Genomic DNA, 16,541 nt, shown 5'->3' with positions numbered 1-16,541 from the left:
TGCGGCCATGGAAGCACTTATACAACTGCTGCATATAAGAGCGTTACAAGATGTCCTTAGATGCCGCTGACTTAAAATAAGCACAACTACAAATATATTAGTAGTGATTGCTATAAATGCAATAGAAGATGAAAATGGAAAGATGCTTAAGGTGATATCGCTGTGGTTCATAACTGAAGTATTGACAAATGAATATAAATTGATGCCAGACATTGCTAGAAATTCATAAAATATTTCAGTTTCCTTGACTTAATATGGACATCGGCGTTCTGTCTGTACTGATGCAAAATCGATTAAATTGTTAACGACGATACTAGAATGAAATCAAAATTCTTGTATCAGTTCCCTAAAAAGGAGAAAATTTTTGCTTAGGCCAAAGCACGAATAGTAAGATACAAAGGCAGCGTTAATAGCGAGAATGGAACAATACTACGTATCTTTGTTGCATCTGTATTGGAATTGGCTATTGATATTTAGTTATAAATTAGCCAAAAATTATTATGTATAATTGATAAATTGATAGCTGTCTCGAGAAAGTTTCTGATAAAGGACCGAATAAATGATTATAAAACGCGCTTATCCAAAATCGGAAAATGGATGACAGTTTGGCTTTAATTATTTTCTTATTTAAAATGACTAACGGAAGTATAATTTCTACTGGAAAAGCATACAAGAAAGCATTATCTTTGAAATGAAAAGTATTGATGTTCTCATTGGACCAAATAGATGAATTTATGACCTACTGGAAATTAATCATTGAATGCAATTACAATCTAATTAATGCTACTATGGTAACGAAGTAAATACTTTTGTTGGATTACCTATCTTGATCCAACTAATGATCAATAGCAAGTTGTCCGTAAAATTATCATGATACCACATTAATGCCATGAGTAGTAATATGCATCTGCTATTAGTTAAATTTCAACTACGGTTGCCATTCCAAATTTTCTAGATGATATTTAAATCCACAGGACTAACAGATTTATGGACTACTCAATAGCATCGGCGAATTTACAGCATTATAAAGTGGAGCATTAACAATTATAGTATTTTCGAGTGGTCACGATACGTACTCTCCATTGCTGCTTATAGCGATTGTATTGGGATTTTTCGGGATCACTTACAGAACATATACATATATTCAACTTTAAATTTAAGCCTAGTAGAGCGATTATCAAAGCTATTGAAGTTTAACTCTATACAATGTCAATTAACTTTTCATTCAAAATCATTATAGTTTAGTATGAACGCCATAGAAATGGTGTAATTATATATTTATTATAAAACTCAAAGTTATAATTACTGCAAACAGGTATTAATAAGCCTGCATTATTAGGCTTCTAGATGATTCTAGCTAGAATCAAAGAGCAAATTCATAAAACATAAGCAAATTTCTTAAGCCGGAATCGATGTGCTATTTCCTTCCGTTTCTACTATAGTCATCGTGCTATCGTTAGCATATATCACTCTGTGCTTCCTCATTCAAAGTAGACTGTTGAAATATAAATTATCGAGCAATACAATTCTGCAGCAATGGTATCCGAGAACTACCGTTGAAGTCTTAAAATTTCTCTGCTTAAAGCTGCTGTATCCGATAACATTCGTTATTATAATTGACGTATAGGTATCTATATTGATAGAAACCTAGTGCATATTAATTAATAAATACACATTCAGTATCCAAAGATAGTCGTTTCTTATTAATAATCAAAATTTTATATATATATGTACTGTATATATCTAATATAAAAGCTTTCAGGTGATAAAAAGTATTGTGGGCATACACTGCTTTAGTCGGAATCTCAAAACTTTTGCTATGAATGGCCTTGTAGTTCGTAATTTATCCCTATGCGTTAGATGCATATTGATACCTTTATTCCTTGATTTATATCGTTTTGAGGTATCCTCAATGCTCAATATTTAATAAGACATGCAATACATGTATATGTAATAATTTTTTTCGGATACGCAGAATATCTATCATACGCAAAGTTACTCCTAATTTAATGTAAATGGTCCAAATTATAAACTGAATTGTTAGTGAGAAACATAACATGACCATACCTAATATAATTATCGTGAGATATTTAGAAATTATTAAAAGCTTGTAAAAGCTTCTCCTAGAATCTATTATGGAAATGATAATTTTCAGTTATAATTTAAATAATTTCGTCTTTTACAATTGTGCAAACAATTCTCAAATTTCAAGAGTAACTTTTATCTCCTCTTCCTTAAAATTCTTCCATATGCCATTTTATTATTCTGTAGTTAACTGTGGAAGATCAACTTATTTCCTGTAATAACTGCAATTAAAGTCATAATATACCGGTAATATAAATCAAAATTCGATTACTGTGATCATTAGCTTGTTATATACCCACTTTTTATTTTTAACTATTTTCTACATACATCACACTTACAATACAAGCTGGGATTATGGATAATTAATTCTTATAATTAGATACTACCGTTCCCTATGAATTTAATTTCTGTGATAGATTAAGTTATTGTCACTATATGTCATTATAGAATAGCTTTCAATTTTTAAACTTTCTATCCTAACGCGGTTAATTTAAATCATGAAATCAAATGAATTTTCTTTATCGATGCTATATTAATACAGCAAAACGTGCAGGTAATGGCCTTGCTAAGGTTGGCTATGATCTGTTTAATTTGCCTAACTCTTCTAGAAGTCGGTAGTGTTGGCATCTACTCATAATAGGAATTATATTTATTTAATTCATTACAATATGAAGGTATTGCGGCATTATGGCTATACGTGTAACCACCTAATATTGGCTAAAAATAGGTACAGAATTATTCTAAAATTTCAAAAGTTATCAGAAATTACTCTAGACGATAATCATCGTATTGTGCATTACTAGTATCCTTTAATGAGCAACGTCATAAAGCGATAAACTCTGCGTTTACATAGCTCTAAATAAGGTCGAAAAATGATCGAATTTTATTTATCGTATCTAATCATTTCAAGACTGTTCTTAAAATAAATAATTCACATTTTTTGCATTGTGTTCTAAGTATTAATAAAATTCAGCTAAATTAACAGACGTACTCGATTTTAAAATATTTTGGCCTGAAAAGAGCAGCAGTAATGTTTTAGAATTATCACCTCGTCTGTATAGCCTTAAAATTCATGGCAACATACCATGACATTTTATACATTACATTCCAAATATTGGTAAAGTTTAGCTAACCAATTTTGTGCTTGATTTTAAATATTTTTGATTTAGATTTAAATTATATGTTGCCTTAGTATTGTATCTGTAGGAAAACTAGACTACGCTGAGCCCCGAGTAAATAAGATAGTAGATTAGCGGTGTTAGTGGCACTCTATCAGGTGTAATAGGCCGATCGGATTATTAGTGGATAATACTAGGGATGTTAGTCGTACGGTTAAGTAGGACTACATGGCGCCTTGATAGGCGGCACCGACACATCTTAGTAGATGACGTATGATTAGCCCAAAGTGAGGAATGGCAATCATACGTAGCTTGGGGTCTTGCACTCACAAGGCCCATATTAAATATAAATTTGAATAAGGAATAGTATAGGAAGCAAAAATAAGATCTTAGTTGAACTGATTGAAATAGGGATTGGGAAAACATGTTTATCATTAATCCTTTCTAGGAATGTATAAAACTCCTTGGAGTGGGAGTGGGTCGATAACCTTAAGCTAGGCGTGTAGGTGTGTAAGTGCGTCAATTTAAGTTCTACTACGGTAAAATTTAACGGTAATATTTTTTAAGTAATAGATTCTTTTAACCACTACAGAGAGGCCTAATGTCCTTGTGTGACTAGATACTGTAAGGCTGGAAGTAGTTCTATATTACAACATCAAGATGGCAGTCTGTATTAGTTTCAAATCCAAATCAAGCAGTTACGTTATAGCTTACATTCATACTTGCTATTCGATCCATGGTTTGTTAACTAAATTCGTTACTATATAGCATTTTGCGTCATAATAAAAATGATTCGATTTCGATATCAAACGTTCAACTTCTGAAATTCTATGTGTTACGCACAGGAATATTATAGTAGAATTTCTTACTAGATTACTTCAACCTTCAATTGATTTCTTTATTTATCCTTGTTTTCTGTATAGATGGAATAAATACTTTCTGACTTACTTTTCCAGATTTATTAGATGGACTAATATTACATAATTATTCCTAGCAAAATGGATAAATTAAATCTGACTTTTATTTAATAAAAAAAGCTTTGATCATTTTTAAATTAATTAGCCTAAATCGGCCTTGCATTGGATTAATATACAACAAACCAGTTGATACACTACTATTTAATAAAGTGATTTAGAAGTCGAAAATTTATATACATTTTACCGTGGGATTAATATTACATACATTATGCGATGAGTTATTATGATATCATGTACAGATCAGAAGTAATATTGCTTTCACAACTACAATGTCGCTAGTTCAAATAATTTAATAGATTCCTGTTCGTTATTTGCCTTCTGACGGTGAAAATAACAACCATCTTTAAAATGATACTAAGAAAATCATTTTTCAAAGGCTTCGATACTATAGCTGAGCAGCAAAATACGTTCTGATACTATCGGACAACGAGAACATTATTTAACAGGTTAGATAATACTGTAAAGTTTCAATTCTGCATACCCGAGACGAGTTACAATACAGGTTATATCTACCATTTTCTCTTTGCATTATAACATCTGCTGACATGTGCCAAGATAGACATCTGAATACCTTAGCCTCACAAAATCCTGCGTATACTATACGAATGTTGTTTAATTAGTTTAGAAATAGAGCAATAATTATCTTACACCAACCAATAAAGCCGTTCTGTTCCAGTTATCAGTTAGATATTTATAGTATAATTACACTAGGCATAAAATTTGAATTATTTGTAATCAATTAACTGAAACTCCTGGCATGATTGTAAAGGATGTTCCGGAAATGAGTATTCCTCCTAGTATACTGGTTTAAGAATACCATATTGATGGTTTTCATACTGGCATAAAAGTAAGGATTGGGCTTTATTGCAGTCAGCTCTAATCAAATTAAAGTTGAGAGGTGAGTCATAAACTTGTATTAAATTCATATTGACAGTATCATAAAAACAAATTCTACGATGATCTCGATCAAGAACAATGAAAAATTGATTTAGCCAATAAGTTGATGGGAAATTGACCGTAGGTTGATAAACTGCATTAAAATCGAAAAATTTTCCTGTCCACTTGTAATTTTTCATAAAAAGTCGACGACGACTAAGATGAAACATCTAGAAACAGGTAGATTTATATTAAGGTAATGATTCTTTTTTAGATTAATAAATGTATGCTCGGATACTTAATGTTATTAAATAACTCTATACCATTTTTTCATCTCCATTTTGCAATATACAGCACTCTTTCGATTTATTTGAATATTTAATCTAGGTAGGCAAAGTATTAACAAGTTTCAATTTAAATTATATTATAAATTGATCGTTTTAAAAAATAAGACTTGGAATTAAGGAGTGATTTAATTTCGGAGAATAACAAAACATTGGTCAGTATATTGCATACTTTGAATCATAGCCACAACAACTTACAAATAGCTCTGTATCCGCGGTGTTAAAGGTTTCCAACATGCTTATGGTGTCCCATGGAGAAATGAGCAAGTTTACATCTTGCAATGATTTCTTATTTGGTGTATCAATTTTGCAAGCTAATCCATTATAGTATTTATATTGATGCTCCTTTACTAGCGCACTTTTGTTGATATCATCCCCAATTCTATACCACTGCATGGCAAAGAATGAAATTATTAACTAATCCTTATATTATTACAAATTAGCCGTAAAGTTATATAACATATATATATACCTTGATGGCGTGGTCTCCATTTATCAACCACTGATGGAGGATACAGTTTCGATCGTCACAGTAGATCATAGTCGATAGTTGGATATTATGAACGTTTTCACAGTAGATCACCTTATTACCACTAGGTCGATCAATAATAAAAATTGCAAACTTCTGGAATAAATCCGGATACTATATTATTATAAAAAGCAAATTAAAAGTGGATTAGTTAATATCCAAATATTTAGAGTATTAAAATGATGTGCATGTAGTCATAGCGAAATCCATTTACTTACTAGCATTTTTAGAATGAATATCAATTTTTTATCACTTGCTCTATATACTGCTTCCGTGATCGTTAGGTTATAATCTGAATTATCAAAGATATGTTCTACTTGTTTGGAATCAGCTGCTGGCATTTGTATGTTGTCATACTAATAAATAACATTAGAAAAGTTCGCTTTGGTTATCTTAAGAAGACTCATGACAAATGATATTTAGTCTTAACATAACAACAAAACCATACATTATTGCATAGATATTAAAATAATGTACCATTAAGCGTTATTAAGCTAAGAATGGGAATTTAACTGTCTCTGTGATTATGTTAAGACAATAATTTGACTTATTTCCAAGAATAATATTCTTCTATTAACTTTTAGAAATTCGTTATTGGCGTTAGCGCGCTATTTTAATCGTATATAAATTAGAGTAAAAATTCTATCAATTATCTACTGTCGAATGACGGATTAAGGGGAGCGATTTTATTTTTGATTAGAAAACACTTTGGAACTTTTTCTTCAATGTTACATAATTAATTAGACTACTCTATTTGCGAGAATAATTGCCGCATGTGCCAGCACCTAGCTATCTTGACTAATGAAGTAACGCTGCTGGTAGATCTCTTTGAGTATAAAATAGGTTAATAAAATTGGGACAAGAAAGTCTATTGAAAGTTAAATTACTAGTTTTAAGGTATATTAGTTGTTTATTCCTACTGTAAGTTAATATCTTGAATTTTATAATCTGAATAAGCGGATACTCTTGATTATAATTATAATTATTATAATAATTATGTACTACTATTTTGGCAAGGATAATTACTATATACGCTAGCAGCGTATACGCTTCTAGCAGTTTTGATCAATGAAGTGACGATGCTGGATAGTTTTTTTGAATCATAAAATTGACTTATAGATTAGGACAAGACATTGTGTGGTAAGTTACGGCATTAATGTAAACATAGGTTAGTAGTATCTGTCCCCATCATTAGTTAATATCTTCTATTTCATAATTCGGATGTATGGGTACCCGATTCCCAGGATTGACCGTAGCATGGGTATTCTTAATTAGATGTGTTTACAGTTTTAGCAGCTGCCGTTTCTAAGTAAATCTCATAATAGTACAGCTGACGAATCATTTCAGCTTTGGACATCATCTCCTCACCTGAACTAAGCTAAAATGCCAATGAGAAGTAGTTACTAGCTTGGTCCAATGTGTTTGATTGCATTTATAGCGTTGAACGACAACGATTGAATCTAGATTATGAAATAAGAAGCAGCTATACTTTCTTTCACACTTATATTCGCCCAGGTTACACTTGGATATAGCTTCTAAAGATTCTCCGGTATAGACCTATTAGAAATTTTCCTATTCTTGAGTATCTTAATATTTTACACGTGAGGAATTCCGCAGAATTGCGATGAAAATACAATATTAAACTGACCATATATGCAGAAACTAACTGTTGATAATATTTAGCTGTAATTAAATTATTTATAGGTGAATGTACTGAACGTATTCTAGGTCATTCAAGTATTGTAAATTTGATTATGATTTCTATTTTAGTATTCATAATTATGGAACTTAAAAAAGTTGCTGCTCGCTCGATTTTCAAATACTAAAAACAGCAGAAGTTATCATTTTCCAAATCAAATTACTGAAGAATAGACTACAGATGCTGTTAAACGGTAAGTTATCATAATAAATCTACGCAGAATCTGCTTATTATGATGAAACGTAATCCAAAGTAGTCCATGTAACTTACTATTAGTCTTAGACTTTCATCGTTCATCTTCATGAGCTTGGTGACGTATGGAATACAATCGATAAAGGTGCAACTGGAATCAAGCACTTTACCGCAATTGTAATCTTCGTTATGACATTGGCGAAACGCTATTTTGCTTTCACTATCCATCTTTTGCCATTTCAAATTACGATCTGTATTGTATAATGGATAAATAATATCCTTTGCTTCATTAAATAATTTCTAAATAGTTTTATGCTCATCATTAGCAGTATTTGAAAATCGGTTTTACCTGTTACCGTAAATCCATAAAGTTTTTGAGACGAGCAATCGTACGTTAATAGATCGTAGCCAGTGGGAACAAATAGCAGTTGACGTATAGTTTGCATGCAGTTTATAATTACATATTCACTAATACTATTGCCGTCGATTCGAAAAACCTGTTGGTTTTGAAGAAGTGATTACAAGTTACTGTTAATTTTGGTAAGCTAAATATAGTGTAGATTTTTAACAACTATCGATTACAACTATAAAAGGTTCACTAAAATCATAATGAATATGGGTAGGGTCATACTGTATCACCTTAAGCATATATGAAACCATAAAATTATATAGGGCAACTATTCTTGCAAGCGTAAGGATAAAAATTAATTATTCATAAAGGATGCAGATAGGGTCCCATCTACATCACTTACGTATGCATAAAACCCTAAATATATATACTTCAAATATTCTTCCAATCATGAGATTAAATTAAATATTAATAATGGATACATACAGGATTCTATTGCATCACGTGCACATATGCGAAACCCTGCAATTATATTATTCACATATTCTTGTAATCATGAGATTAAATTAATTGACTATTAACCATGGGTACAGGTAGGGTTCTATTGCATCACTTGTGCATAGATTAAATCCCAAAATTATATGGTTAATATTCTTGCAATCGTGAAATTAAACTGAATATTATTAGAAATTGATTCATGAAGGGAGAGTTTTACTTAAAATAAAACTAGTCCGGGGTATTAACAATAATGTACAGACATTTTGCTTGTTATGAATACAACTGTTTTCTTCTATTCTCTTCATATGTAATATTTTAGCCTCCATCAATGTATGTGATAAGCTATTCTAAGGTAGGCTGGTAGACAATGCAAATTATGAGAGCGAATTTCATGCTTTACTAACCCGCAAAGTTGAGGACTAACATCGGGATCGAGACATGTAAATTATAAAACGGTAGTACTACTGAAGATACTGTGGAGAAGGTCTATAATCTTTAATCTGTTTAATTTAGCCAGAAATAAGCGGCACCTTTTTCTTATGTATATACATAGTCCAACGTTCATTTTTTGATAGATTTGCTAACGATTTCCTAATATCTGCGTCTACAGAAACATGTAGTAGGTGTACTCGTATGCATACTAGCTTACCATCAGATTACCCTGACCATTCAAGATTGCTAAATATTGCCCGTCATCGGATATAGCTGAATGGTTGATACACTTGGGATCATGATGAATTATCTTAAAATGTCTTTTCCACATTGTAATAAAATCAATCGATGTATTTCCACGGTTTACCATGGTTAATAAGCCTAAAACAGAACCTTTATAGGCTTTGGAATGGTATAGCGCAACAATATTGAGGTAATCATTGGAAGTGTATTGCACATGACTTAATTCCATTGCTTTATTTCCATGTTTACTTATGCTATATGAATTTCCATCACACTTAATTCGTCCTGGAACTCGAATAGATTGATGGCAAAAAAATGGCAGTATATTCCAAATCTTCGAAAATTTCGATAATTACAGAGTATTAGTTGACAATAACTGATTGATTTCTTACAATATCGCATGAATTGAATTTAAAATATTGTATTGGTTAAGTTCGATTTATAATAATTCAGCCTTAAAGATATTATAGTTGCTGTGAAATTGATTTGCAACCATGTAACGAATCGTTAAGGTTTGGATATCATTATCCTGTTGTGAGCAGCCCAAAGCTACGAAATAACTACTAATTTTTACATGAAATAATAATAAAATATGTACCTCGATCAGACATTCATTGACCCAATCTTTCTCCTGTTGTCCTTGATGCTGATTGTATTTCTTACGCAGTAGCAGAAATTTACCACCTTTAGGTAAGGTTTGGAATAAAGTAATCTCTTGTTGGCTTGCTATCGATTTCGTTGTGCGTTGGATTTTATTACCACTTACTTCCCATATCTAGACATTTAATAACGAAGATACGATAACATTTTGCATTAAGAAGAGTTTTTCTTCACGAAACTGTTCAAGTAAGACGATTATCAAATCTATCATTATAGTGTATCCTTTTATACTAGTTAGACTTATGAAAACAGTTACCAGATTTATTAAAACTGCAAAATCTATATTACAGGAATATTACCTATATCGGAGCTATAATGAAGTAAATAGGGTAATCAAGAAATGAACTTATTACTTTATTGCGCTTACAATTATATGCATCCGGTCAACTGATAAAGTCATTAACATTGCAGGAGTAGTTTCACAGGATAAGAATTCGAAATTACAGCATTCTAATGCATGCTTTATACCACTTTCATCGATAAAGGGAAGATGTTCGAAAGAGTCAATATAGCATACTTTCCATGTCTAGTAAAAGAAATGGTCCTTATAATTATTTTTTGCACTATCTTAGGTAGCTTTCAATACTACCAGTACTTTTAGAAACCTGTACTCTGAAGAGAGTAATAGTGCAAAATTGATGGTATTAAAATGTAAATGCATTAAAGCTTAAACAGTATGCACTATCGTTAGATGTTATAACTTTCCAAAAATTTCTAGGCTCTCATCCTTTAGAATGGAAAGTGCGTAATAAAGGAGAGAATAGATAAAAGTAGACATAGAACATGTACAAACTGTGATTATCGAATTTGTATTTTAAGACCTAATATGTTTAAAGGGGTATAATGAGTAAATGAATATTTTACCCCTTGGCTTGAATAGGCCATCAATTTACTATCTGATGAAATTCGAACTTCTTCAACCCAAATTGCTGGCAATGGCAATTTATACTTTGTATCACCTGTTTGGTTGTCAATTACCTTCAAATTGAAAATTACAGAAATGATCGGTAGTTAGAGTGAAAAATCTTTAAACTATTAGGAATAGAGCTATTAGTACCCCTATTTTTAGTCTAACTGCAAGATCTAAAGCTGTCGCCTTCATCTATGTTCACTATTATAGCATTATTAAAGCTAGCTTACTACTATACAGCTATCCAAAGTTCCATTATAATGAGTGGAGATTATTTTTGAATTATCGATACTGCCATTGGAAAGTCGCGGTAATACATCATTCCAGCATCTTCCAATTAGTTTGTTATTGTTCCAAAATGTTAGATAGCTGAAGGATGGAGTAGGATAGCTGTAAATAAGTACCCATAAATCGTATTAATTAATATGATAGTGCAACTTTACAAGATATGAAATCTTCAGAATCTTGTCATGATTAACTTACGCCGTCATCATAACATGGAATTTGAAATTATCTTCTTTCGCTTTACTGTCAACAATTTGCAGTGCTTTCTCTTGAATCCAGCTATTATGACTACTACAACTCAACAGAAATTGTGAAAAGTCCATTTTCTCCAAGTTGAAATAGGACTGATTCTGCCGTAGAAAGTCGTATAGTTCAGAAATGTCCATAATTGCCTATAATAAAGAAATCTACATGTGAATAGAGCGGATTAGCAGCAAAGGACACATTACAAATGAGCGAAATTCTATTTAAATTTAATAATTTGATAATCTAAGGCGATGTTTCTATCGTTTATAAACGCTTACACAATGGAGAGATTAATTCCGATTAATTTCGTCGACATTTACTAGTTTTATCTCATTAAATGTTAGATGATGTATTTAATAGATGACACAACAAAATTGTAAACATGAAGTTATGTAAAGGAGATTTAAGAATATTCATTGTTTCTAGCTATGAGTAAATTTTAGGCCGTTTGTGGGAACTTACTGTAGTTTCACTGAGGTGGGTAGATTTCATATATTTCAAAATATCTGCGTATAGGCAATGGAGGGTGTTGCATGCTATAACTTTAGCTCTCATCCATTTTAAATCGGTCATAAGGCCTTGAAGGGTTTCTTTATGACGAGCTTCTATAGCATGGTCAATTATATGCTGGTAAAAATAGCCATCATCTTTGTAGTTACACTGCTGTTTTCGCCATAATTGCCAATAGTTTTCAACAAGATTTTTATTTAATTCTGCCATATGTATATGATTTATTTCTTGGCGATCTGGATGTTGCTGCAGACAGTCGATTATTAAATCGTGAATGATGCAATACCTAATAATTTGCCGGTATATGGAAAAAGATAACTGTCAACATTTTTATATTTTTAGCCAGTATCCACTATCATGATAGGCTAATTATAAATGCAGTTAAGCTTAGTGCAATATCAATTAATTAGAAGTATAGCCGATTAAAGCTAGAGAGTTCTTCATTATGACCTAAAAATTCAATTTCAGATTTATTGTCACTGCTTTATTTAACTTAGTAATATGCCATGATTCTTTAATACAGTAAACTATATTTACATAAGATGGTTACGTATGCAACCAAATCCTTTTTTATTAACACTGCGGTTTTGTTGATATGATCGTTAAAGTGATTAAAATTTCTATGCCAAGCTATATTGATAAATAAAATCAATAAAATCTCCAGACTGGATATTAGCCATACCTTGCATTTATATCGACATTATCATAATAAGTAATTAGCGCTTTCTCATCCAGCACTTTCATCATTTCATATACTTCAGCTTCGTTACGTTTCCATAAGCACATAATGGAGCGAAATGGGATGGGAATTCTTTTAAAAACACCAAGTAATTGAAATAATTCATTCTTTTCAGGCTCCAAGTTATTAATACACATCATAATAAAGTCGTATAAGTTGAATTCATAATCCGGAAATTTGGGCTCCACTGGTTTTGACTCCATAATGTCAATTACTTCTTTCCAGTGCTCCTCTGTTTCCAAAGTTAAACTCCTCAATAAAGAGATGGCTAAAGGTAAGCCCTGACAGCTCTGAATAACCCTTGTCATCAATTCACTTTCAAGAACGATTTGTGAATTATGATTATAGATATAACCGTCCAATACTTGTATTACTTCATCAGACGTAAATTGCTCCTATAGGGATTAAATCTTTAATGTTAATCTACATTTGCCCGAATAAACCATTCTAAGAGAATATTATTTGATGAGCTTTCTTAATTACTTGACCTAAAGCTTGGTTCGATTATTCACTATAAATAGAAAGACTATGGAAGAATATTTAGTATACTTATGAATGAAAGAAATTATGACTAACCGGTGCTTTAATGAAACTATGATAGTTTTCTTGCCATTGCGGATAGTTAAAACGAGAAGTCAAGACAGCTTTCTTAGCAAATGTTAGATAGTCTAAATGCGATTTATCCCATATATCGTCGAAAATGAAAAGAATCTCAAACTTGTGGCTGTTAGCTAGAAAATACATATCGATCCTAAGCATTAGTTAATGATAAATACGATGCATTCTTCATACTATTCATGTTATAGGTATAAGTAAATCGGATGTTAACGGCGTTGGCATACCCTGCAGAAATTGTTCAATGCATGGAGTAACTTCATCTAAATCTCGAGGTCGTTTTTCCCAACTTAAACCCATTTGGATGCATAGCTGAATTAGTATGTGGAATAAGTTACCATTGTCGACATTTCCTAGAAAGCAAGTTTTAAGCAGCGAATCCTTTATATAAGTATTTACAGTATTGAAAAATGGATTTCATTTGCCTTGAAAGAATGAATTATATCCTTGGCTAAGTATTCTTATGATGCTTACTAGATATTTCAAAATTTAAAACACTGAGCTAGTATCATGAATCAATTTCATTTTTTTATGATCGAGAAGCAGGAGATGTGGATTCTCTCTACTATATGTGTATTAATATGTGTGTATTATTTACTGAACGCTATTTTGCAGCAAATCCTTGACGGAAAATGCTGCCATTTTAAACTTTTACAGCTTATAAGAATAACGTAACGACTATGGGATATTTCTACAAACATAAAAGTGCAATTAATAGTACTTGGTTTCTGTAAACAATCTAATATGAAAATAGTATTTATAAAATACTGTCAGACTTTAAAAGTAAGACAGAAAGGTTATCGATAGCTCTGTCGTCTCGATTAAGCCATGAAAAAGGCCTTATTCTAAGAGGAGTTTAGACAAATGTCTCTTACTACTTAATGAAGATTTAGTTGGTAAATAACTGGTATAAAGCGAAATGTACCTATTTTAGTCCAATAAGCAACCCGAAATATCGGCCGATCTTCTTCCTGTGGAGCAGACAACGACCATAATGAGACAGCTTGGCTAACAGCAATCGTTTTGCCCGTGCCAGGCAATCCATACACTAATAGGTGGCCTTGGATAAAATTCTTATCCTGTAACTGTCTAAAAATTTGATGGACAAATTGCTCTCGAACTATATAGCAGCTTGTAAGCGTAGCAGGGACTCCAATTAAGAAATCTATAATGACGAAGAACATGGTAAAATGGTGTAATGTAAATAAACAGCTAATTCAATCCTGGCAAATTTATAATGTCGCTGCAATCTAGTTTGGCTCTTGCATCAACTTAGTTTTCAATACTATGGATTGTAGTTCTAATATTGTTATGCAATCTGTTTGTATATTGATTTAATTGATTACTATCGCCACAAATCGCTCAAAATAAGCGATCTAAAGTAATCTACAATGATCTAATAGCTAAACAATAAACAGTTTAATTCCGTATCATTAAGAAAGTTTTATTTATTATTTTAACTTAACGCACTTATCATAACCTATTCTGTCATTAGTTAGTGAATATTTGAGCTGTAGTATAATATTTTAAGCTGTTATGGTATCACATTTTAAAATTTTAAAGCTATCCAACTAAAAAATGGATAAAATTGGTGTCGAAGCCATGATATATTTTGCTTAGGTTACACGCTCTTATTCGTCTAACATCTTTCCGGGTAGGTGATCAAAAGATTTACAGTCATTCTAGTTCAAATGGTAAGGATTAGGATTTTAAAGGATACTGCTGTAATATTGGGCTCTAAATTACAACCTATCTAGTCTAAATACGGATAAGAGTGGTGTCTAGGTCTTGGATATATTTACTTGAGCCTCTCGTCCTTACTAGTCGTTCTACTTCTTTTTTGAGTAGGCCTTTGAAAGATTTGCAATCGTTCTATTCGTAAACTTATGCATACTCGAGTACACTAATTTTAGTACTAACATTTCATCGTTATTGGCCTTCAGTGGATGATTAATTTACTGTGTACTTACCGGTTAATTAAAAGAGAATTTACCTGATAAAGGATTAAGATCTTCTATGAAATCCGACATTTTTGGTCCGCAATGACTTCTTTAATTAAACAGCCAAGATTGAGATTGATCTCTTATGTCAGTTTCTATAATATTGATTAGCCAATTATTTCTAGCCTAAGCCGCGAACTTGCAGTTACATTGAGAATGTTATGGTGCTCTAACGAGGATAAAATTATCTAACGACGTCCATTCAGTATTTTACAAACGGTGTATCCCGATTATCGTTAAGAATAAAAAGATCAACATTCTTTACAATCTATTAGTTCAACGGTTACTGTTAAGTAGGCAGTCCTTTGTAATAACAATAACTACAACGGCATGAAGCCAGACCCCATGGGGAATTCTTTGCTGAGAATTACTTTTTGTCGTTGCTATAGACCCTTCTGGTCTAGATGCTAACCTCGTATACTTAAAGTCCTACTGAATTACGCCCTTATACCGTAAGGACGATCAAGCAATATAGAATCAATTAGCGATAAATTGATTATGACTAAAATTGAACTGTGCTAACAGACTTGATCACCAATCACCCACTAAGGCTATTTATAATGAAGTCTATATACACCTTCGTCCATATTGACTTACTAGTTTTCTAATTCATGATTCCACTACAGCAAAGTTTTCTCCAGCGATAAGTTGATTATGACTAAAATTGAACTGTGATGACAGATTTGATCTATCATCCATTGCGGGGAATATAATGAACTCTATGTACGCCTTCGTCCATATTGATTTACTAACTTACTAACTTTCGGATTACTGATTCCGCAACAACAAAGTATTACGCCAGCGATGAATTGGTTATGACTAAAACATAACTGTGATAACTGATTAATCATTCATCATCCACGACCGGTATTATAATGAACTCTATGTACGCCTTCGTCCATATTGATTTTACTTTATGATAAATAATTCCTCTACGGTAAAGTCTTCTCTAGCAATAAATTGATTTATGATTAAAGTTGGATTGTGATGACAGATTTGATTTATCATTCATTGCGGGTTTTATAACGAACTCTAAGTACACATTTATCCATACTGATTTATTAATTTTATGATTACTAATGACGCTCCAGCAAAGTACTCGTATTTCTTTAGCGATAAATTGATTATGGCTAAAATTGAAGTGTGATAGAAGATTTACGTAATCATCCATTCTCCACTACGCGTACCGTTATATAATGAACTCTAGGCACATCTCAGTCTATATTGGTTTACT

At 31.8% G+C, this 16,541-nt stretch overlaps 2 protein-coding genes across 2 annotated transcripts; both read right to left on the bottom strand.

The window, feature by feature from the left end:
• Positions 1–5,556: 5,556 nt before the first annotated feature.
• TRIADDRAFT_60562 (uncharacterized protein) lies at positions 5,557–12,163 on the bottom strand (the record flags this gene model as incomplete). Its single annotated transcript, XM_002116502.1, has 12 exons — positions 5,557–5,790; positions 5,873–6,043; positions 6,148–6,285; positions 7,298–7,486; positions 7,899–8,071; positions 8,170–8,317; positions 9,317–9,676; positions 9,941–10,117; positions 10,867–10,980; positions 11,143–11,302; positions 11,396–11,589; positions 11,906–12,163. The coding sequence occupies 12 exons, from the start codon at positions 12,161–12,163 to the stop codon at positions 5,557–5,559; spliced, it is 2,316 nt and encodes a 771-aa protein (XP_002116538.1).
• A 462-nt stretch (positions 12,164–12,625) lies between these two features.
• On the bottom strand, positions 12,626–15,337 carry TRIADDRAFT_60561 (uncharacterized protein; the record flags this gene model as incomplete). The annotated part of the gene is made up of 5 exons (XM_002116501.1): positions 12,626–13,087; positions 13,269–13,423; positions 13,535–13,660; positions 14,233–14,472; positions 15,301–15,337. 5 exons carry the CDS (start codon positions 15,335–15,337, stop codon positions 12,626–12,628), a joined length of 1,020 nt encoding a protein of 339 aa, XP_002116537.1.
• Positions 15,338–16,541: the final 1,204 nt, after the last annotated feature.

This window comes from Trichoplax adhaerens, genomic scaffold (assembly GCF_000150275.1).
Source record: "Trichoplax adhaerens TRIADscaffold_16 genomic scaffold, whole genome shotgun sequence".
Classification (NCBI taxonomy): Eukaryota; Metazoa; Placozoa; class Uniplacotomia; order Trichoplacea; family Trichoplacidae; genus Trichoplax; species Trichoplax adhaerens.
The sequence above is the reverse complement of the archived record's forward strand: the minus strand, read 5'-3'. Positions and strand labels throughout refer to the sequence as shown.